The sequence below is a fragment of the Miniopterus natalensis genome, chromosome 2 (assembly GCF_054644295.1).
Source record: "Miniopterus natalensis isolate mMinNat1 chromosome 2, mMinNat1.hap1, whole genome shotgun sequence".
In the NCBI taxonomy this organism is placed as follows: domain Eukaryota; kingdom Metazoa; phylum Chordata; class Mammalia; order Chiroptera; family Miniopteridae; genus Miniopterus; species Miniopterus natalensis.
In genome coordinates this window covers 2,319,044-2,343,428 of record NC_142082.1, presented here as the reverse complement: position 1 = coordinate 2,343,428, position 24,385 = coordinate 2,319,044, and the positions used below count along the sequence as shown (strand labels likewise).

At 45.5% G+C, this 24,385-nt stretch overlaps 2 protein-coding genes across 6 annotated transcripts in view; one reads left to right on the top strand and one right to left on the bottom strand.

Annotated features, from left to right (window-relative positions):
- Positions 1 to 1,487, top strand: part of ANGPT2 (angiopoietin 2) — a 42,838-nt gene extending 41,351 nt beyond the window's left edge. The window contains exon 9 of the mRNA XM_087814057.1: positions 1,253 to 1,487. Within this exon, the coding sequence (XP_087670183.1) occupies positions 1,253 to 1,413 (161 nt within the window). The 3' untranslated portion in view covers positions 1,414 to 1,487. The remainder of the gene's footprint in view (positions 1 to 1,252) is intronic.
- MCPH1 (microcephalin 1) overlaps positions 1 to 24,385 on the bottom strand; it is a 134,174-nt gene that overhangs the window by 85,693 nt on the left and 24,096 nt on the right. For all 5 annotated transcript variants that reach the window (XR_015714014.1, XM_087814059.1, XM_087814058.1 and 2 more), the window contains 3 exons: positions 21,523 to 21,560; positions 19,540 to 19,702; positions 4,384 to 4,461 (listed from right to left, as the gene is read on the bottom strand). Coding sequence is in view for 4 of the 5 variants with exons in the window: in XM_087814059.1 (XP_087670185.1) it covers positions 4,384 to 4,461; positions 19,540 to 19,702; positions 21,523 to 21,560 (279 nt within the window). In the remaining variant the exon portion in view is untranslated. The remainder of the gene's footprint in view (positions 1 to 4,383; positions 4,462 to 19,539; positions 19,703 to 21,522; positions 21,561 to 24,385) is intronic.

Here is a 24,385-nt window from a genome sequence, read left to right as displayed (position 1 = left end):
CCAGGGCAGCTCCAGATGCAAGGTGAGAGTCTGACCCAGGGTTCAGGCCCGGCATCACCCCCACATGACCAGCCAGGTGTCTGCAGGGGCAGTGAACCCCAGAGCTGAGTAAGACAGCGGGCTCTGGAATGGGCAGATCTATGATCCTGGGACAGTTCTGAGTATTCTGAAGGGTTCTGAGTAAAACACACAAAAGTCTTATCAAGCTGACATTAATCTGAGTAAACTAAAGTCCCGGAGCTGTTTTCCATCAGGGAAGACTTAGGCACCAGGATGAAATAACTGGTGACCACAGGCAAATGGATAAACAATATAACATAACATAACATAACATAACATAAATATCACATCTGAATATTTTTTAAAGAAATCCAACGTCCAGATACAGCTAAAGCTGCTCTCCTGACCCCGTCCCTGAGCAACCCACTGCACTGAGGTTCATTCACATTATTTATCTTACTAAGTATGAAATATCAATAATTCTGTTTTCTGTATTTTAAAAATTTTGTATAGATGGTATCTTACTCTCTGTCCCTCAAACCCAGTGTTTTAGGATCAATGCATGTGTGTATACAGCCACGCCCTTCCTGCAAACACATTTTCAGCATACTGCGGCTTCTGGGTCAGGGTTAGAGCCGAGCCCAGGCACTGGGGTGCGGATGGGGACCCACCCCCCCACTCTGTGCCACCCACTCACCCCCTGGCTTCACTTAGTGAGCACACCACTATAGCTTTAAATTTCTCTCTTTTTTTTATCCAGCTCCACTGGCACTTAAAACTTGGGGTTATATTTTAAACAAAAAGAATTTCTCTGGTAGGAGGGAGGCCTGAATCAATCCAGGTCACCGTGTCGCTGGAACTGGAAAGGAACTGTGGCCCGATGAGAGCAGTCCACAAGGCCTCTTTTTCATGCCCATCCTTTCTGCCCTACCGCACGCTGTGACATTGGGATTGTGGGAGCCGGCCTCCTGCTCGTGGCTGTGGCTGCTGGCCTTTGCACACAGACAGAGCAAGTGGTGAAAACACCCCTTGTACAAACACCTGCCATCACGGAGCTGTGGTTTCACCTATGCAAGGTGCACAGCGTCCCCTCCCATCTGCCAACACAGCACACGCCACACCCAGGAACACGCGTGCATTTAAAATGCAGGGAATGTGCCTCCTGGATGAGTCCAGAGTCCCTGACTCACGGTGAGATGGGGAGGCAGTGAGGGTGACCCAGCTCCTAATTCCTTCTGTGTTACTTTCACAGGTTGGTGGTTCGATGCCTGTGGCCCCTCCAACCTGAACGGAATGTACTACCCACAGAGGCAGAACATGAACAGGTTCAATGGCATTAAGTGGTACTACTGGAAGGGGTCGGGCTACTCACTCAAGGCCACTGCCATGATGATCCGGCCCGCGGATTTCTGAATGCTGCACACACCCAAGGGTGGTACACTGCACGGCCGTCAGAGACTCGACTCCGAAGCGCTAAAGGATGCAGCTGCATCTGGTCCCCTCTGCCCCTCAGATGGACACCTGCCCGCGGGCTTGAATCAGAGCCTCCAAACTCCACCACCGACACCTGCACCACTCAGCGAACCAAAGCACACCCCAGACCTTCACCTTGTGACCTGGCAGGACATCTACAGAGACCAGTGTAACTCGCGAATGAGACTGATGGTCCACAGACGCTGCTGTCACCCCAAGAACTTCATGTGCGAGGCCATCAGTGAATAACTGGAAAACAGACACTTGGGCTCCAGGGCAGAGATAATCCGGGACTGCATTCCTCTGAGCACTGTTTATAGACTGTGTAAATACCCACAGGTCCTCGACGCTGCATCGCTATCTAATTAAGGAGAGAGAGCTCTCTAAGCCACACACACACATACATATATATATAGGTTCAGGGACTTTCTGAGAAGTGGTTATGAACATTTTTGCTCTTCTTAGGTGCTTTACATTTCCTTTCTGAAAACAGATTTACATACATGTTTCTGGCTTAGCTTTAAGTTAATGCTCAAATACAGATTTCACGTTTATATGGGAAACTTCCAGGATCTCCCAGGATGTATATTCTTTTACGTTATGTAAAGATTGTACTATTTTTTTTGTTGCTACCTGACTGTTAAATATGAAGGTATTTTTAGTAATTAAATATAACTTATTAGGTGAGATGACTACATTTGACTTTTATGATAATAATTACAATTCTGCAGTCTGACTCCAAAACAACTGATCATGCCTCCTGACAAGGAAAATTCTAATAACCAATGAAGAAAATTATACATCTAATTTCAGGACAAAGAGACTTTACTTCACTATCTTTTACTCACTACCCTAACACGGGGTCTTTTTTCTCATCTAGAAGCACGTAGCCTAGAGAAGTAGAATATTAGCCTGTGGCTGAGAAAACCCTTCCATTTAAAGTGTGTACGAAGTTATACTTCTCGAGCTAGACTCCCCCCTGAAGTTATGTAAGGGAAAAAATAATTTGCATTAGTAAGATACTTTTTAAATGTTTACCAGAACACTTTTTAAAAAGTGTGTTTTTTTAAAAAAAAAGGTTTTCATTGATTTTTAGAGACAGAGGAAGGGAAAGAGATAGAAACATCGGTGAGAGGGAAACATCTATCGGCTGCTTCCTGCACACCCCCTACTGGAGATTGAGTCCACAACCCAGGCATGTGCCCTGACCAGGAATCGAACCAGCGACCTCTTGGTGCCTGGGGCTACGCTCAATCCATTGAGCCACACTGGCCAGGCTAAAAAGTATTTTGAAGTGCAAAACCAAAATCTGATGTTTATAGTATAATCATACGTGTACAGAAGATTTTGAGAGCACGGGTGCTAAGCTTAGGACTACTTTAATTCCTAGAGTGTTAACTCTGACCAAGGTTTTCATAGCATGGTGAGCACTAGTGGACACTGGTGGACAGCACTATAATCTGAAAGTGTGTTTCTCACATCTGCTTTTGACTCGGTTCAGGAAGCACAGAGCCTCACCTGCAACCAGCATTCACTTTATGTCTGCCTCCCTTATACTGTGCTACACATTGTGTCCTTTAGTTCATATCTCTCCTCTGACTTATCTGACCTTAGCGGGCCTGCCCCACCCGAACTCAGTGCTAGAACATTCCACAGGTGAGTCAATCTATGGACTCTGCAAGGGTAGGGCGCTCTCCTCGATCCACTGTGTTCCACTCTCTCAGGAGCATATGAACAGGAACCTCCTCTTATCACAAGTAAGACTCTACACATTCAACAGAGGTGTCTGCTTCGTATGAGTTAAAGAACATCTGATGAGAGCATATCACTGGTTGAAAAGGAACAGTAAGTTTCCATGGGATCTGGATGACCACAGGGCAGACACTGAGTGGGGAAGATGATCAGGGAGAAACTGACGACACAATTTACATCACTCGCCACACAGGCAGGTTATAGGAATTCGAAAGGTGAGCCGCACTGTGATTCAGGGTCACATACTCTCGACTACAGAGAATCGGGGAATTGGTGTTTTCTCTCTATGCTTCAGTCCCTTACATGGCATTTTAGAGAGTCTTGCGGAGAGGAATTTTTTCTCTCCTTAAGAAAACATTTATAGAGTTGACAGGAAATCAAAGCAGTAATCTTAAAAATGAAAACAAAACAACCCAACAACCTTGAAAACCACAGCGATTTGGGGCAGAGGTCAACTTCTTGTCATGTGATAATCACACGTCACACTCAAAACAGCCAAAACCACATGAAGACTGGTCACAGATAAAAACCACCATTTATCTTTCAGGTAATAACCTTTTGAATAAATAAACCATCACAAATCAGTTTTTGAAAATGAAAGCCAGCTTCTGCACAGTCCCTGCTTCCAAGTGCCCTGAAATTACCTACTAGATTATTCCTAATCTTCCCCTAAAAATCAGAACCTGGAACTCTTCCGTTGGCATTCAAAATACTTAAAATTCAATAAAGTTGAAGCTGAGTTTAGGAAAAATATCAAAACATAAAGTCCACATCATAATGCTGGCAAGCCAAAATTTTTATACCTAGCCGTTCTATCCCCATGGGCAGTAATAGTGTTATCTTTTAAAGCTATAAGCAAGATATAATACTACCATCTCAAGAATCCAGTCTTTTTCATTTTTGTTTTTCTCAGTCCTGAGGACTTCTGTTGTTAAAATTTTTTGAGACAGCATCCCTCGCCAACTTTTTGCAGAACATTCTCACATTCTCATATTTGTTTTCAAAAACAGATAAAAAGTGTTAAGTTCTGTGAATGTCTTCTTAGTTATGGGCATCATTGTTCTTGATGTAATAAATACTTGAGTTTATAGCTACGCTAATAATAATTTCTCAAGAACACCAACTGTATTTACCATCACAAAATAAAGTCTGACTTACGGGAGCCGCAGGGAAGGAGTCGGAAAGTTCGAACGGTTCCTCAGATATCCAATGACCCATTTCCAAAGACCACAGCACCTACAATGACACAAAAAGCAGGACATTTTTAACATTTATTAAACTCTCAAGGGATAATAATCCACTTAGAAGACAGAACATAAAACAAAACAAATGAAAAATGCAGCAGTGAGTACACACCCCACAGATCAGAAGCAGATGTGTCTCAAACACTTGAGGGGCCCTCAGAATCTCCAGGCTGCATAAACGTCATATTAATAAGTCTCACGACTAGAAATCAGGGCTCTTATCCTAGTGAGGCCAAATGCTAGACACCACCCTGTTTCTAAACATATGAAATACTACCTACTTTTTCAAATTCCAAGTTTCCAATTTAAGGAGTCATTATAGACAATGCTCAGTAATTATTCCAGAATCTTATTAATTAAAACAACAACAACACATTAATTAGAAGAAGACAGACCATAAGCCTAAATTTAAAAAGCAATCCTTTGGTATGTGACTGTGTTTCTAACATTAACTAAAACTTTCAGGAGAATTTCTCCACAGCACATGTGAAGTCTTTCCCAGACTTCTAAAGAGTAAAATATCCCATAAACAAGCTTTCACCACCATCATCATCACCACCATCACTACCATCATCATCACGACCATCACCACCACCACCATCACCACCACCATCATCCTCATCTGAACCCACACATCTTCAAATGATCACATTTTCCTTTTATCTCAACAATATTTGAAATTGTGCAGCCATCTCTGCTCTATGATCAAACTGCCTCAAAATCTGTATGTTTCTATGCTACAGTAGCATTTTACAACTAAAACAGTCATTACTTAACTCACGTTTATCTCTTTATAATTTCACTTCTCACATTCATTGAGTCCATTCTTTCTTTCTGAGTGGCTACGCAAAACTTACACCCTTCTCGCAGACTTACTGGAAATGAGGCTGAGGTCTTCCTTTTTGGTAGTTTCTAAGGTTCAGAACCATCTATGGAAACCTAGTCTTAAATATTTCCCTTTTTATATGTTAAAGCTAGTATCATCCAACATGAGACAGCAACACTTCGTTCCTAAGAAGTGAGTGTGCTGGTGGAATGAAGACGGGAGCGGGATATGGAACCTGAATGCTACTTCCCAGCACCGGTCTGGGTCCAACAGACACATTCGTTTATTCAACAGCCCTTTCTTTCTGCTCACTCTCCGTTCATCTGTTACGAGTAAGATCCCACGCTAGGTCCAAGAAACAAGCCCAAACCCTAGGAGGTCACGCTCTGTGGGTGGCACGAAGGCACACCACAGGCAGGGGTTCTCCAGAATGGGGCCGTGGGAGCCCACAGGAGGACGCAAAGTGACTCAGTGTAGAAGGAAGACAGGGTCCGCAGACGGGCTGATGTTTGAAACTGAGTCTTCAGGGAGGAGTAAGAGCTCTTCAGGCCAAGAGCGAGCGAGTGGGGAGGATGCTATGGGAGAAGGGGTGGGAAACAGGGTTGGCTACATCCATTGGGTACAATAGGTGCCCTGTTTCTACCTCTGTGTGCTCAGGGGCATTAACAAGGGGCAAAAGCACTATTGGGAGGAGAATCAGAAGACAAGCCAGAAAAGACAGGAAAAAGAGCTCCTGGGGCACTGGGCCCACAATGATTTAATGGGAATGGAGTAGAACGCGGGAAAATCGGTCTCCATTGGAGAAAGAAAGTAATGAGCTGTGTTCTCAGGGACACTGTTCATCTTTAATTAGATCTGTGGGTACATAAACATTTTGCCAATTAGGTCACTTTTGTTGCCTCCCCGATTTTTACTGCCTAACCAACATTACAAAAAAAAAATACTTAAGAAGTTCAATGGAAGAAGGTATTAGGAACCTGGTCACTTTACTCTAAAACTATGTTTCCGCTCGGCTCTGTCTGGGTGGTTAGGAACACTTAAGTGACAGTGTTTGCCTTATTTCTATCAGTCGATGTGCATGATCACATACAGAGACACACCAGCAACATGTAGGTTCCCCACAAGTTCATATGATTAGCGCAGGAAATAAGACGTAAAGTTTCAAAATCAGGTTCATTCTGGAAATGAGGCAACGTGACAAAGCAGGAGAGTCAGAAACACAGCGTAGCAGAGTCCGGGCATCTCTCCTAAACATGCGTGCGGCATCCCAGCTCAAATCAGATCCACATTAAAATGCCAACTGAGTTTAAACAACCTCCTGGGGGAAATTTATGTTCTCCGAGCTTATCCCTCTCTAAATGTTATAAAAATAAAACCATAAGCATCGACGGCAGAATTTTGGTAAGTGGACTAATATATTTTGTTTATCTAGGCACCCCAGGAATGAATATTGTACAGATAACAGAAAACACAAATTTGACTGGAAGGAAATCAAGTAAGAAATATGTTACAGAAAAAAGCTTAAACTTTTTCTGTTAGTGCCTTCACTAGCCAAACTTATCTTTACCTTAGTATTCAGAATAGAGAAAATATACTCTGCAATAGCGAAGGCTGTAAGTGACCCTGAAAACAAAATGTTAACCCAACACATTTCCCATAATATACATAACAGAAAAAATAGCTAAGAAGCTAAATAAAGCAAGGAAGGGCGTAGAAGGAGCAGAGGATCGAGTCCCATGTTTCACAGCCTTTAAAATGAGAGGCGGTATTTCAGTATCTACTACAAACAAATACGATATTTCTGACTTTAAAACTGTGCCTCGTAAAACATGAGCCTTGATGAATCCAGTAGGAACCATCTTCTCGCGGTATCATGTGATGGACAGCAGTGATGGGAAGCTCCCACGATGCAGGGCTACTCGCAGTGCAGTCCAGGCCCGCGGGCACAGGCCGCACTCCTGCGTCACGTGCCCGGCAGCAATCGCTCTACGGGAACGGGGCGGGCCGAGGAGGAGGCGCCGCGCCCGGGGAGCAGCCGGGGGACCGCGCTGGGCCAGCGCACGTCAAGAAGAGCATCCGCACCAGGAGAAAACGAAGTCGCCATGGGCAAGCACAGCAGACGGCGCCTTTGCCAGTCCCGATGCTCAGGAAAACAATGGCATTTAACGGCGGGGAAAGGACTCTGCAGCAGATACACGATGACATCCGGGAAGCTGGGAAGGAGATGGCTAATGGTAAGTGAGGCAGGACAGCAGAGCCCAGCTGGAATGTCAGGGTCTAGAGGGACTCGACGGAAAGTGTCCAGCTACCTCCTCAGACTCCAAGAGAGGGAATGGGGGGCAGAGGCACCTAAATTGGGGTGCAGAACAGGGTAAAAAGCAGGAATCCCCCCCCCACCCCCAGCCCACTCTGCTCTGGAACAAGACAGGACAGACGTCTCTGGGAGCAATGTGGAGACGTGTGGAGAAACCTCTGCGGCACAGCCCTCACGCTGGACACCAACAGGACCCAGGACAGGACGCGGGCATTCTTTTCGGGGACAGTGATTAGCCCAGGAAAAGACAGACACACAAATACTAACATGTGGACCTCCCTCAAACACCCCCATCCTATCACATGGTCTCTATGCCACTCAGGCAAACAGTTTCCATTGGCTTTCCAATGCCTCATACTACACACGATTTAGACAATAATTCTCCAGAGGCCAAACCAAACACAAGGGGATTCCTGGGATCACACTGATGACAAGTCCCGGGGTAACAGCTGCTCCACAGACCTAGAGAGAACCAGTCTTGAGGGGGGAGCAACAAAGGGGTTCATGGGTGGTGTCATCAAGACAAATAAGCTGGATGGGAAGATTATCTGATGTGCAGACAGTTGAGAGAATTTTAACATTTTTAGACCTCTTTGCAGTGAATTTGTGATAGGTACATAGAAAACAAAGCAACCAAAACAATCATCGAAGGTGACCTCAGAGAAAACACAAAAATCACCAGAAAGAAAACAGAATCATAGTGCATTATACGTCTCACCTCAAAGAGTATTCACATAATCCTCCGTGTGTGTGTGTGTGTGACTGTGTTACACAAAAATTATAACCATATTGGGCAGAGTGGAAAGGGGGAGGTGCAGGTACTAGTCAAAGCCACGTCGTCCTAGTTTAATCTTCCACAGGAATCTACAGATAATGCCCAAAAGTGAAAAATAAAAAAATGGCAGGGAAAGCATTTCATTTAGAAACATGTAGGTAAAATATCATACGGCTATTTTAGGGTGGGAACCGGGCTGGGAAATAGCAGGGCAGGCAGTGACATTTTTTATTATAAGTCTCATAAATTATACTTGATTTCTAAACATTTCACTTTGGGAAGTTGTAGACGGACAAAAGGGTTGCCCCAATGGTACAGAGTGTTCTCATTCATCCAGGCCCTAGGTTCCTCCACTGGGTGAGCCTCCAACTTGGCCCTTGTGTTTCAAAAGAGCTTTGCCAACCAGAACCATGGTCGAGATCTACAAAAACATTGCATTGGGCTTTTTACTGGAACTGAGTTGAATCCATAGGTCAAAGCTTAGACAACATCACGTTTTCCAATTCATAGTTTCTCTCTCATTTTATTTTGGTCTTGTTTGATTTCTTTCATAACATTTTGTAGTTTACAGCAAGCAGATCCTGCAGATCCTTTGTTAGATTTTAACTTAAATATTTCCATTCCCGGGAGTGTAATATCAATTGTGTTTTTTTAAAATTAGAATTCCAGTTGTTCATTGCAGGAACACAGAAATACAACTGAGTTTTACATATTGACCTTGTATCCGTAACATTGCTGAACTCATACTACTAGTTGTGGGAGCTTTTCTGTAGACCTGTTGACGTTTTCTCTGTAGACAATCACATTTCCTGTGCATGGACAGTTTCCTTTCTTCCTTCCCCTCTCTGTAGGCGTATATATTTTTTCTTGCCTTATTGCACTGGCTAGGATTTCCAGTACAATGTAGAAGAGGAACAGCGAGAGCATTAGAGCTGTATGAACCACTTTCTGAGGCAGATTAATATGATATTAAATATTATCATAACAGAACAGCATAAACCCAAAGTGTTCCTGTGTATAAATTCATGTTTCTATGGAGAACACAAGGCTTTTCCTGCTTAGTTTCATCTTGTGTTTAAGCAAAAAAGTATAGATTGTTACCTAGCACTGGTGCTGGCTGGTGGTCATGGTGCTTTCACTGGCTGCCTCAACTTCTTATTCACCAGAGGAGAAAATTCTGAGTGATCCAAAGCATTAAAGCTCAACATCAGCAAAGGTGACTTTCCAAAACAAAAACAAGCAAATTACTTTTCCTAACATTCACCTTACTTCTTAATATTTTCTTAATTTCCTATGAAAATTTCTTTAGCTGTCTAAAAAAATTTAACTTATTCACAAATAAGCAGACACTCTAAACAAGGTACCCTTAATTTTTTACCTATAAGAGAGATTTTAGGTTGCACTTGAAAAAATTAATCATTCCATATAATAATCACTCACTCCCGGTATAAAAATTATAATTGTAACATGAAGCTGACTTAACTCACTTGAGGGCATTAATGAATATGTTGAAAATGTTTATTAGTATTCACAGTTTCTTATTATAACTGTATTATTAAGTTCACTCTAAGTTTCTAAATAGTCAGCTGAATCAATCATTTTTGGACATGCCTCCAGAGCACCACCTACAATGTATAACTGCTACATTCAACAGCAGTTATGGTACCAAGAATACTTGTGAGAACACAGCAGGTGAAGAAAAAGTGGGGCATGCTGGGGGGAAACATCAACAATATTCTTTGCATACAGAAGAATTTATATTGTACAAAACACCAGCTAATTAATTAAAATTAAATCTGAAAGAACCCTGCCACAGATTTAACCCATGGGGACCTAGTTAATTTCAAATAGTTCAAAAGTCTGCTTTAGTCTTCATTTTAATCACTGACAGGTGGGCTCAGCTCTACCCACCTTCCTCCAGCAACTGAGATGTAGAGACCTATGTTCCATGTTTGCAAGTCTTTTCTTTCTTACAGAAGATTAACTAAAATAGTAATTACCATTTCTTTCTTTTTTCGCTATTTTAAGCCAACAACAAAATTGTACAAGTTGCGCTGTGGCTGGCGTGACTGTTGGGAGGGTGTTGTCCTGTGCAAGGAAAGGTCACCAGCTCCATTCCTGGTCGGGGCACATGCCCGTGTTGTGGCTCCATCCCCAGTAGGGGGCGTGCAGGAGGCAGCCAATGTTTTGCTCTCACATCAATATTTCTCTTTCCCTTCCTCTCACTAAAAAAGTCAATAAAAATATTTGTTTTAAAAAATTATATAAGTCGTATTACAAATATTTTCCTCATCAGACTTTATAGATTCTTTGTCTCAGCTATGAAGGTGGATGTTCTCAGACCAGAGAACCTGAAGAGAATCTGCTACTTCGAACACCAGTTTGATTTTTTTCCTGGAGGAAGGATATTTGTTTCTCCCATAAGTAGACAGTCTAGTGCATTAGGAACCCAGAATCCACAAAACTGGGTTAAACCATCTCTCTCCTCATAGCTTTGTGACAAAAGGCAAGTTAGCTAACCTTTGTCACATGATAACATTATATATCATCATAAATTACAAGAGTATCCATGTGGTTAATGAATAGTTGTGGCAAAGAGGTTATATATAGGTTCAACTTTGGAAGAAAAAAAAAAACAGGGCTATCAATAGTATAAAGTTTAATGATAAACAACAGGGTGCTTATATCCCGAACACTCTGGAGCCAGAAACCAGAGGAGGTCCTGTCTTCTGAGAAGACCAACTTGAACTGGCGAGGTTTCAAGGCAACAACATTTGCTCCAAAATAAGCGATTCCTCTGTTTCCAACACGTCTCAGAATCAAGAAATACTTTCTGCAATTCCATCCCGTTATTTTAAAAACACAACCTATGCCGCAGATGCAAGGCTGACTCAGGGAGGCAGTTTTCCACATGACTTTTTAATTGAGGTGAGACTCACATAATACACAGCTAACCGTTGTAAAGTGCACAGTGGCACTCAGCATCCTCAGTGTTGTGAGGCCACCTCTTCCTAGCTGCAGAACTCTTTAGTCACCCCAGGAATAGGCCGGGTACCCACTGAGTAGCCAGGGCTCATCCTCCCCTTCACCCACCCCCTGGACTCGCCCACCACAGACATGTCACATTACAGACATGTCACATCAAAGGAATCATGTGACGCATGACCCGTGTTTTCCTTCATTGAGCAGTGTTTTCGAGGTTCATTCATGCTGTGATTTGAAGGAAGGTGGGTGAGAGGTGTCCCACAATGCTTAACAATAATAGTAATTAAGGTTTGCTGAGGGCTCAGTGAGCAGCTCGTTCAGAGACAGGAACAGGCTCAGAGGGTCTAACTGCCTTAGTTGTCACACTAGTCGGGGGCAAGGTTGGCCTTGGCATTCACTCTCTCACCCACCCATCTCTCAAAAACACGTCCTCTGACGCACACAGTGTAAAGACACCAATGTTTGAGGCAGTGGGAGGTAAGAATGTTCTCCGGGCTGTCTTGGAAGGGGATGCCAGGGAGAACATGGGCTAGGAACTGGGGAAAAGCTGAATTCAAGGTCAAATTCCCCATTTCAGGCACTGCGACTGTGAGCAATTTACTAAAACCCAAGTCAATTCCAGACTGGAATAAACTCTAGTCTCAGGTCCCACCAAGGGCTACTGTACCGACGAGTCAAGTGCGGGTGCAGGTCTCCTGACAAGACAGGCCCGCATCTGTGAATTTTCTACGTGATGGACACGACTGTGGTGGGAAGCAGCCCCCGTGCCCCCTAACCTGCCGCTGTCCCCAGCAGCTACCCGTGTAGCACGGTGCTGGACCAGCCGCCTTCCTCACCTGCGAGCCAGCAGCAGAGGGAGAAGCCAGGGACCCAGCACCCTGGAATCAGAACCTGAATTTTAATAAGGTCCCCAGGGGAGTCCATGTGTCTTGAAGGCATAAAAATCACCGGCAGCTGTCTCTAAAAAGTGGCACGAAACCAAAAACCTCGACACGACCTATGCAGCCAAGACAGAGAAAGATAAGCGCAAAAGTCCTAAAAATAAGCAGCCAGGAACCCTCTTTCCTTTTTAAGAGACGTGAGCTGGCAGCCAGGAGGAAGGAGCCTCTGCACGCTGACACACGCTGGGACGTTCCTACGGAAAGGGCTGCTGTGCTGCATGTGGGCACTCCGCCGGATTTAAGCTGCTTGGATCTTGCCCGATCTCTTCCAGCCTGCGGAGGTGAACACGGGTTATCCTTGGGGGGAGAGCTTAGCTGCCCCTCAGCTGCTTTCTACATGCTGCTACCCAAAGACCAGGGAGACCCAGCACCTCGCAGCGCAGTTAATGCAAAGTCCAAACATCTTTATAAATAACACAAGCTTGCGTTTTCCTTATCAAAATGGAAACAAAGAAATACAACACATTCCAATGTAACTAAAATAAACAGCAGAAACATCTCTTTATGGAAACAAAGCAGACATTCTTACCATCAGAGACAACCCCAGTAATACAGCTACTCAGAGCAATCATTGGTTTTTGCTTCTGCCCATGAATTTGAGTTACAAAGTTCTTTTTCTTAGATGAGCATCAGGTAATCTGACTTTCCTGAGTCCTAACAAGGAACACAAGAATCCATGAACACTTCTGTAATTTATGGTGACGTCGTGTTTTTATATCACATTTTTAGCTCATCAGAGGCAAGAAGAAATCCTGAGAATTTTTGTTAAGTATGTTTACTCAGGCAGCTCATGTACTCATCCAACAGGTAGGTGCTGGGTTCCACGTCCCACCTGGGTCCTGGGCCAGGTGAGGACAGGCGGATGGGGCCTCTGTCCTCGGCGAGCTGGTCCTCACTCGATACAGTAACCAGTGTTTGCTCACAGGTGTGGCCTCCAAGTCCGAACGGCCTTCGCTTCGCCCCGTCCACGTGCCAAGGAGGGGTATGGCTGTCTCTACGTTTTACCACCCACAACACTGTTCACCCCTTAACAACAGAGATAATGCTCTGCTTCAGGGAGGTACAGTGCACAGAACAGTAACAACACTTGTCTGTGCACTAGTCTCTCTTGCTTTGTGGTTATCCAGCAAACCCAGGGCAGAACAAGTTACATAAAATAGCCCTGTGCAGGCGTGTCTCTGTCCTCACCGACGACACCCTCCTGTGGAGTGTGATGCTACGAAGGGAATCACGCTGGTCCAGGGAAGATTTACAGCTGGTCCAGATGTATCTGTTTGTTCTGGGAAAACAGAGCTGCCAGGGTGGAAAAGCACCCCAGGGACTTGCAGGGTGAACAACAGAGGGCCAAGGAGGGTGGGGGAGCCCCACACACCACCTCCTTCTGCGGTCTGAGGCTCAGCTCTGCAGAGAAAGAGCTCAGGCATTTCCCGTAACAACTTGAGAGCAGCGGAGTCTGCAGGTTAGACGTCGGTCCGCACACGGAACGCACTATTTAACAGTGGAAGTGTATGAGTGAGGGGTGCTCCGAGACGACTGCTTACCGTCAGTACCTTAGGACAACGCCCTCCTGCCTCTAGCATCTCAGACCCACACTCATACCAGGTGAGCTGCTTCCTAGAGTCTCCACTGCTAACCACTAACAGGGCCTTCTCTGCTGCAAAACACTCTGCCGACGAGACAGTGGGTCGGAAAATGCTTTTAAGGTAGAGGTACTTTATCCAGGGAGGATCTGCAGCTGAGTGAAAGACCTTCAGACTCAAGCTGACAGGGTTTCAAAGATCCAGGCCGGAGACCTCAGTCAGCTGGCATCTCGCGGCACAGGATGCAGCCAACGTCTGCTCTGGAGAACCTAAGACAACAGCTCAAAGTCCCCAGTGGCAGACGTGGTTCACCAGTCACCTCCTGTCTATAAATTATTAGAATGGCTCAGAAGTTCATCTGTCAACTTAAAGTTAAAAAAAAGGGTTTCAAAGATGGTTCCTTCTCATGGTCTCGGGAGGCCGTGTGAGGCATCAGAACAGCAGGGAAAAGCTAGACTGCAGACACTAGGAAAGGGGCTCACATCCCCCCAAGTAACTGCAAGCGTGGACTGTGGGGCTGCGAGATGTGTTCTGAGTCCAACAGCTGATTCGAAGATCAACCTATGAAACCAGACTACCCGCTGCCCAAGTCACTGTGAGGAAGCCAACCCTCAACCATGTTATTTATTTCACGAAAACGGACTATCGTGAAGTTACTTTCTGACTTACCAACACTGGATTATAAAGTGCTCTTTTGTTTTGTTGATGGTTAACTGTCCTGAAGTTAGGCTGCGGGACTGATTTAGTGTCTGAACTCCAGACCTGCACTTAAACTTACTATTTACTGCCCTGCTGATATCAGGCCTGACTCAGAGCTGCCCAGAACCACCCTTTTCTCACCCACACAGGCTCAAACCTCCACTCAGGCCCAGGCTCCATTCCCACCCCCCGGGGGGGGGGCACCCACCCAAAGTGGGCGGCGGGCAGGTGGGAGGGGACAGGCCACTCCCCTGGGGGCAAAGCAGACATGCAGGTAAGTCAGAGAGGACAGGGAGACACCCAGTAGGTGACAGGAGACAGGAGCAGCTAAAGAATCCACACAGCGCTATACCCGAGCACAATTCAGCAAAAAGGCACTGGTCTAAAGGGACCCTGCGGTCAAAGAGTTTCATCATCTTTCCACGGTGCTGCTTGCGGGCTCCCATCAACAGGAAACAGAGCAGCTCCTGCCACGGTTTTCTATTTCCCTGTATCTGATGGGCCATGCAGCCCCAAAGCAGGGAGACCACCAGGTATTCTCCATGCTGCACACGGCAGAGCTAACGATGGAGTGGGAACGTGGAAGCACGCAGAGCTGCCAACAAGCCTTTCCCCCCAAAAATTAAAAATTCAAACTGAATTTTGTTATAAAATCACCATGACTTTTTTGGTAGATTCAGTGGGCCACAGACAACCATCTAATTTGGAAGAACAGGGAGAGCTCTACGAGAGTTTCCAGAGAACACCACACGAGCCCCGAAACGAAAACATTCTTAGCAGTGTTGTTCTTGGAGGCGAGTTCATATCGCTGGCCAAAAGGAATATTTTAAGAATCCCCCAAATCGCATCAGGGACAAGCAGAAACGGAGAGGCCCAAGACAGAGCCATTCCTCTCACAGAGACAGGGGCTCCCTGAAGTACGCAGTGTGGACACCTCCCATCTCGGCCCAGAGAGAAACCGCGACCTGGCAGAGCACAGGGCCCAGTACAAAGCTGCAGGTACAGGTTCCACTGTCGACTGTCTAAGCTTTGCACGCTGGGTGCAGTGGCTTTATGAAGAGTGGCAACCCTTCTCTCTCAAAAAGGTTTATTACATTTGTTAGACTGAACTTCTTTATAAAATTAGAGAGGCCACGAAAGAAGGAATTCTCGTCTTAAGACTGATCAACAGGGAACGACATCCAGCGGCTTCTAAACATGTTTTACCCCAAGGATGCACATCCACAGCAATGGAGTAAAGCCAGTGAGCATGTTCTAGCGGCATGAGGGGCCTCGACAGCGCCACGACGACATCGCAGGGCAGGAAGAGACCTTTCACTTCAGGCCACAGGATATGGTCCTTGTCCACTGTCCAGGAGTTTAGGCAGCTGCTCTCACAGAAACTCACACATCCCAACACTGTTACTGTTCAGGTCTGTGGGTGACAATTCGCAGGAACGGTGCGTGGATGGGTGGGGGGAAGGGTAAAATCTGAAATCAGCGCCCCGGTGGCCTTGGAGAAACACCCCCCATCAGGATAGATACTCTTTTTAGGCAGCATCCCCCAGACCACACTATGCTCCCAGCTCCACCGCCTGCTCCCCTCCCAGTCACTCGGCCTCCGGGTCATGAGCTGTCACGAACATTCCCCATACCAGGGTAGCAGCAGGGGTCCAGGGCCAACTTATCGCTGGTCCAGAGAAAACACAGGCATCTTTTTTCAATTTTAGGGTGAATGCATCCCTTCTGTATATGACACTAGGTGAGAGCAGATAAGCAGTTGATGTTTACAGCTCTGTGGGGGAAGTTGATACATTATTCCTGCTGTTACTTTTTTGAGCCACTGCTCTGGGCACTGTGCACGCACAGCTCTCGGCTCTCACACAGCCTGTGACGGACAGACACTGTCCATACAGACCAATGAGATGGAGCAGAGTTCCCAGCACCCAGGCAGCTCAACAGAGTCTACTCCTGTTTACGTAGGGCCAGAGGCTAACGTTCAGCCCATGAAATCCCAAATCCAAGAAAAGCCACGCAGGCCGGCGTTTACCCCGTACAGTTTTCCTTTTTCATTCTTCATATTATTGTCCTATTGACTGTTACAGTTTTGTGGGTCTTCTACTGCAAAATCATCTTAAAGGCAAGCTAGTATGAGCTCAGGCACTGCAAACAATGGTAACAGTGGAAACACGTGGGGCCCTGAGCATAGCACACACCAGGGACTCACACGGTGTAGGGGTGTTTTCAGTGTGATTACTGAGGCGGGGCGACTTCTCAGGCTTCCTTCATCTCTGAATAGATAGTTGATTTCTGTCCTCATAGAAGGTGGTGAACAAATGAAATTCAGAGGAAACATAAAAACCTGTGAGGGGTCATATCTTGTAGAACTGTGGCTTTGTTAGTGGCTCGGTGACGGAAAAATAAATTTTGAGGCAACTGCTGTACCACTATTTAAGATCACTGGTAACTGAAGGGTATTATGCTAAATAAAATAAGTCTCACAGAGAAAGGCAAATGCCATATGATTTCACTTACATGTGAAATCTAAAGAACAAAACAAGCACACAAAACAGAAACAAACCCACAGATAAGAGAACAGACTGATGGTTGCCAGAGGGGAGAGGGGCTGAGGGTCTGGATGAAAAGGTGAAGGGATTAAGAAGTACAGATTGGTGGTCTCAAAACAGTCACAGGATACAAGTACAGCATAGGCAAAAATTTCTATAATATTGCAGTAACTATGTATGGCGCCAGGTGGGAACTAGAAATATCAGGGGATCGCTCTGTAAAGTACACCTGACACCAATGCAGAATTATATTGTACATAAACTGTAATTAAAAATAAAATAGAAAGAGGGCACGGGCTTTTTCAACATGAATAGAACAAGATAAAATCACTCCACTGGTATATAAATGTGTTACTTAAAATAGGGCTTTGAACACCCCTGCATGGTCGAGCTCGCAGTAAACCAAGGAGGGCTCCAGGCTTCAGCACTAGGCAGCTGGTCTCAGCCCTCTGGGCCTCGTTGTGGGTTTGCCTTTCTGTCCCACTGCGTCTGTCCTTCTGCCAACACCACACTGCCCTGAGAGAGGATGCGGTGAAATCAGGGAGCACCAGGCCCCAACTCTGTTTCAGCCATGCTGGTCGCTTTCCCATACATTCATCTGAGCATCAGCATGTCTACCGCTTCAGAGGGTCTCCCGAGACTCTGAGTGGGAACGTGTTAAATCTACAGATCACTTGAAGCAGGAGTGACATTTTCACTACATGGAGCCTTCTGGTCCATGAACATCAGCTCTGATTTCTTCATCTCGGTGTTTGGTATCAGCTTCTGCACATACTACTAGGTTAGGTTTATACTTAAATATTTCAGTGCCGACTTTGTATTACTGTAGGCTGACAATCTGCTCAACTCACTCACTAGTTCTAAGAGCGTTTTGTAGATTTCTTGCCACTGTCTACATAGACACTCGTGTCTATAAACTAGTTTCAGGTCTCTCTCTCCGACCTGACTGCCTTTCATTTCCTTTTCTTGACTTACTGCACTTATACCTCATTCATTCACTTAGGTAACTGAGTGGCCCAGGCACTTCGCTCCAGGCAGACATCCTGGGGATCCCGTGAGAACTGGAAGTGTATTATGGTAACACATTCTACTCCCTGCCTTTCATACACACAGCAGCTAATCCCACAGATAAACTAACCATGAACCCAGTTTCATTTCTTCATGTGATTAGTGGGAGAGCACATGCAGCACCCTGAGCAGACGAGAAGACACCTGGGGCAGCAGGGGAGATGCCAATTCTCACGTCTGTCCTGCTCAAAGTCCCAGGGGAGCAGGCTGGGTACAGAATCAAGTACAGATGGTATCTCTATAGAAGATCAAGAACATTTTTTTCCTCTGGGACATGAAGGAAGAAACAGCTGACTGATGAAGATACATTGTGAATCAGAGAGAAAGAAAACAGGGCATTCGTTCAGGGAAGCTGGACTTATAAATCATGCCCATCGGTGCGGATCAGTACTAACACATGATGAGGTAAGGTAACCCCCAACTGCCACCAATGCAAACAGAATGTCTGGGGCAATTCCAACCTTTCCCACTTCGTGACTTTAAGCACTACCATCTTAAACATCCTGGACCAGATAGCTAGCTGCAGGGTTAAATCATAGCACATTCTTAAAAACACACCTGCAGTCTGTTTGCATGTTATAATTCTACAGGTTTAAATTAACACAGTATCTATATAATGCATTCTTAGGGGGAGGAGGCAGGAGGTGGGATACTTAGCAGATGCAACACAGTAACACAGATAACAGACTAATCATTCGCCCCACTGCAATGCTTCTGAGTCACTAGAGGTTGAGGAGGGAAATAAAAATAGAAATAGTAACAAATAATTTTTATGAATAAAGAACGATTTTTAAGAAAAATATAAACCTCCTTTAATTCACAGAAACAAGGGCAAGTAATGTTACAGATAGAGATGTGTAAGATAAAACATATCCAAATGGGATTAAATGTATATGTTTCACCCTAAGTAAATCCATCTGTAAAAACAATCACCAAATTCTTTGGGCTTTTTAAACCATCCCTGACAGAGGTCACATTATTTCTCGGTCAAACACAGAAGAGAGCACACAGGACTGTGAGAACATGCGTCGCTCATCTTCCTTCTAAGTCTGTCCTAATCCGGTTTCTCCCAGTGGTTTGGGGGTCCCCGTAGCGCCCTGCTCCCAGAGGGGGTTAGCTGAGCCAGGAGGAGACTTCAAGGAGAGAAGGACTCTCACTGCCCACAGGAAAGTGTGCAAATAAACAAGGACACGCATGGGCATGCCTCGTGTCAACACCTCCAGATGACCTAACCTACTCCAATGCCTTCGGTGCTGGAACATGAGGCTCTAGCACAGGCTCACCCACTCCCAGGGAGGGTCTGGGTGCTAGAACACATTGTCTAGTACAGACTTACCCACTCGTAGGACAGGACCCAGCAGCCGCGCGCCAGGCCCAGCAGCACGTTGAGGGTGCGCAGCGCCTTCCCAGCCAGCACGTGGGTGGTGCTCTCACACACTTCCCGGGCTAAAGAGAAGCCTTTCAGTTTGGCCACAACCCGGGTGACGATGCTCTGCTTCCTATCAGAGAGGGGGGAAAAAATCAATACAATGCTCCTTCCTATGAACATCAAGGTGATTACTTCGAATTAAAAATAGAAAGAAAAACAAAGCAAGCTGAAATTCTACACTGATTCCAGCTGTGCTGTTCATGTCTTAACTCCTTTACAATACAGCCCATAACCTGAAATCTGGGGAAGTAAGAGAACTTCAGATCTAATGCCATGTGTCCATGGAAGGGCTGGAATGCAGGTGAAGCTGTGAGGGCTCCGCCACGCCCCATCCAGGAAGGGATGCAGCCAGCACTGGGCGCCAGCAGACACCAGCCCTGCTCTCCCACCTCAGCACCTTTTAGACTGAACCAACCCACATGTGCTCGGGAGCAGCTCTCAGGTGCATATTTCATTGGGAAAACACAATTATTTACTGAGAGTCAAACACACAGTTTTTCCACCATGAGGAGAGGGAAAAGGTCCTGTCATTCAACTGTCCCATCAAACCTTAGGGCAAACTGACAGGCTGCTCATTCTCATAAAGCTCATCTCTGTCTACCTTCTGTCTATCACTGCATCAGTGCCTTAGTACCATTAAGAAAACCCAAAATCTCCCAATTCTCTTTCTGACCACGTACCTCTGCCCTCTTCCTCTCCTCCTTCCTAAGGCCTTTACTTCTACGCACTGCTTTCCCCTCTCCTGGCGAGTTCTGGGAATCCCCAGTGACACACAAAGGACACACAGGGCTCACCACACAAGGGCATACACAATGAGCTAAGAGATAACTTCTGCCCTCTTCAAAAACTACATCACAGAGGGAGCACAGCAGCTGTTGTCCAGACTCAGGCTCAGATAGCCTGCCTCCCTCAACCCCCCACACAATGGCCCTTTTCTCAGTTTTCTCTCTTGTGATAGTATGTCGACTGCAAGACCCATTTCTTCACCTGTAAAACCACAGGGGTGAACTACGCCACAGTTCTAAATTCTGAGAGATCCCTAGGGTACAGGGATGAATGGGTTGAGATCCGGGCCCATCACCACTCCAACCAGAGATCCACTTCTGTGTCACGCTATTTAGAGTGTCCGACACGTTTCCAAAGACATGAGCGCAGGCTGGGAGCTGCTCCTCTCCCCAGCCGGCAGGTGGGTCTGCGTCCCCATCCTTCAGAGTCCTGCAGGGCAGGAAGAGGACCCGCCACCGCCAACGTGTCAGACGGACATGGACCCCTCGGCAGCCTGTTTTTCACTGAAACGTCCCAATGTTTGGATGAGTATCGTGAAACCTGAAAACCTACGACGGATGGAAAGGAATTCGGCTTTCCCGCGAACAGGAATCCAAAAACCTGTGACAGAGAACACGGCGCCGTTTTGTTGGAAGTGCCATGCTGAGTTCCATGCTTAGGGGAGATGGTAACAGTGTGTCAGCGAGCTCTGAACTCTCCACAGAACGAAACCTGTGGATGCCTGTTTCCACTCACAGCAGAGCGCGTCCCACCAGAGTCTGTTTCGGAGCTTTAGGGGCAATGTTCCAGGGGCGAAGCTCCAGCTACTGAGCATTCAGGAGCCATGGGTCAGGTGGCGGACACACAAGCGGGTGAAGCCAGAGGAAGGGCAAACTGTAAAACCTCTCCCGCTGGCTCAACAGCTCAAAGCCTCCAGTCCTAAACTGCTCACAGTCTTCTAACCAACTTAAATTCCCAGGGATCTTCTAGCTCAGGTGTTAATCACACAGCGTAACAGGGTTACAGGGCAGATATATGAACCTCTGGAAAGCACAGCCTCACAGTATATGAACAAAAGCTAAAGTATTATGTCGAGTAGGACATTATCAACACGGTGATACTTACTCAGAGGACATGCTTGTCATGACCAGTGTTCTTGTTGGCTGGAGGTTTCAAAAGAGAAGGAACAAAAAACAGTCAAAAATGTAAAAAACATTTTCCCACATAAAATTGTTAACACATATTCATTTTCTATTAGAAAGAGAGCTATGATAGACCTTTTATAAAACCATCGTTGAACAGTTTTGAAGGTCTCCCGCTGACGTGCCCCACAGACTCTGGGAGGGAAGTCAATGTCACCACCAGACGCACACTCCACAGGCAGCTCACGTCCCTGCGCATCTTTTACTGGCTCCCAGAGGCCAATCCAAGGGACAGAACTTTGCTGACCATCTGTTTTTCTAAAGTTAACTTTCCTCTCCACTAGTTTTTGTCTTGTTTCATTAATGGATAAACAAAGGCAGGCCTTGGAGATACTGTGGGCCAGTGACGGCAAGAACGTGAGTATCACAATGAAGCAGGTCATGCAGATTTTCAGTCTCCCAGTGTGTGTAAGTTCTGTTTATGCTACACTATAGTCTACTGTTTAGTAACATTATGTCTAAAAAAAGTGTACATACCCTGATTGAAAATACTTTATTGCTAAAAAATAAATCTATATATCAGCTGAGCCTTCCGCAAGTGATTATCTTTTTGCTAGTGAGAGGGCTTCAATTTGTAAAAACACAAAATGAAACATAGTATCTGAAAAGTGCAACAAGGTGCGCTGCCTCTCCATCCACAGGGAGCAGCACTTTGAACGATGCCTTCCAGGTCCCCACACGGGGTGCTCTATACAAAGTAACCAACCACAGAGGAAGCTCCTCTGGGGGAGACAACAAAGAACCTGGTTCACTAGCCCCCTTTTCCTGCTCATTTGCCCATTCTGAGCTAAAGATCAATTATGGTTTTCATTCCTCCCAGGAAAAAGAGCTCTTTAAATCTAGACAGGTTCTAGTTCTTTCTGTCCTTATCCTTGACCTGTGGCTGAAATTATAATTTTATTTGATCTATTTTTGCTTATTTTTAAATGCCACAGAAGCTGTATCTTTGCATCCTATCACTGAACAGGTCCACTTTTGCCCCTTTAAAGGGCGTAAGAGAGGCAGGGGGTGGGACGCTGTGATGCAAGCCTTGCTGGTCGGCTGAATGCCCCCAAAGGATAGACGTTTCCCAGCTACCCCCCCAGCTGTCTATGAAACAGAACTTATTAACTTTGCCTAAAGAAGTGTAATCAATAATCACTGTAAATGGTTAAGGTCACACTAAGAGAAATGTTGACAGAGAAACACAACTGTGCATGTGCCTTTGTTTAAAAAAAAAAAAAAAAAAGATTAATTTTGTTTTTGTCTCTTTTTTCTTAAATATGTTTTTATTGATGTCAGAGAAAGGAAGGGAGAAGGAGAGAGAGAGAAACATCAATGACAAGAGAAACATCAATCGGTTGCCTCCTGCATGGCCCCTAATGGGGATTAAGACTGCAACCGGGCATATGCCTTGACCGGGAATCGAACCTGCGATCTCTTGAGGCACCGGACGATGCCCAACCAACTTAGCCACACTGTTCAGGGTTTGTTTTTGTCTTTTAAAAAGCAGTGGTTTTTCAGGTTTGATGAGCTCTAGACTCCCTTACACTATTCATGCCTACTGAGGAACCCAGAGAGCCCTTGTTTATTTGGATTATAGCTACTGACATTTACCATCGTGGAAACTAAAAACTTTAAAAATCTGATTTACTGATCCACCTACAGACAGCAATAAGACCATTCTGCATGTTAACAGAAACAAAATCCGAGTGTCACTCTGAAGTCTGTCCTGGCCACAGGGGCACCCTATGCTCTGTCCTTAAGTGTTAAGCCTGCCCCGGGGTAAGAAAAGGCTGCTGAAGAGCAACACGTGAAAAGTCATTTACTTTATTTTGTGATACCTGAATCTGAAAGATGAAAACTGCTACAGTTTGAGCCAAGTTTACTTGTGTTCATGGGTTGTCCATGGGCCTAATTATATTCATCAGACAGAAGAAACAAGCATAAAGCATGTGTCTTAACCTTTTAGCAATAAGCATGGCGATCTCAGGAGGGAGAAATGTACAGTAAGATTGTGTGTCATGCTCAGCCTCCAGGGAAGTAGAGTCTTTATCTAGTCATGGGTGATGCATTAATATACAGTGTAGCCTCTCCACTTGCTCTGCTCACATCGTCTCCCACATTTAAGCATTTTGTCAGCGTTTCAAGGAATCTATCACAGAGTGCCCAGGATGGAAAGAAGGAAAGCAACCTTCTGTGTTTCCCACACTGGTGCTCAATGCAGGCCCCGTGACTCAAAGGAGAAGCACGAGTCCAAATGCAGCGGCCTGGCCTCGAGCAGCAACCAAAGCAGACGCTGACAGACTCTCATGAAATCATCCACTGGCCAGTGAAACACAAGTCACTAGGAAGAAACCCCGCATTTAATTTTAGCAAAAACATGTTCTGGAAGTTCTAAAGTAGTGAGAGGAAAGGGGAGGGGAGAGGGAGAGAATGTATTTGGAAAATAGCCTGGTTGATATTGTTTTAGTAAGATCAAAGGTAGGTCAAATTAAACAAATGTACTTGTTTTATTAGTGAGAAAAGGGAAACATTTTAAAAATAAAACCTTCTTTGAAACGTTTTGGGTTGAAGTACCACTTTGTAGGTAAACAGGGAAACTACTTTTCCGTAAAAGAAACTGAAATCAGGAGATAAGCCACAGGTCTGCCAAGATTACTGGTTTTGTTCGCTGTGAATGACACACCCCAGCCAGAATCACCCTGATGTGAACTCTGGCTCCGATGCCCAACTGCAGAGGGCCCGGGGGAAGGGGCCACCACGGCCTCTCCCTGTACGTGCCCAGGACAACTCGGAGAGCACAC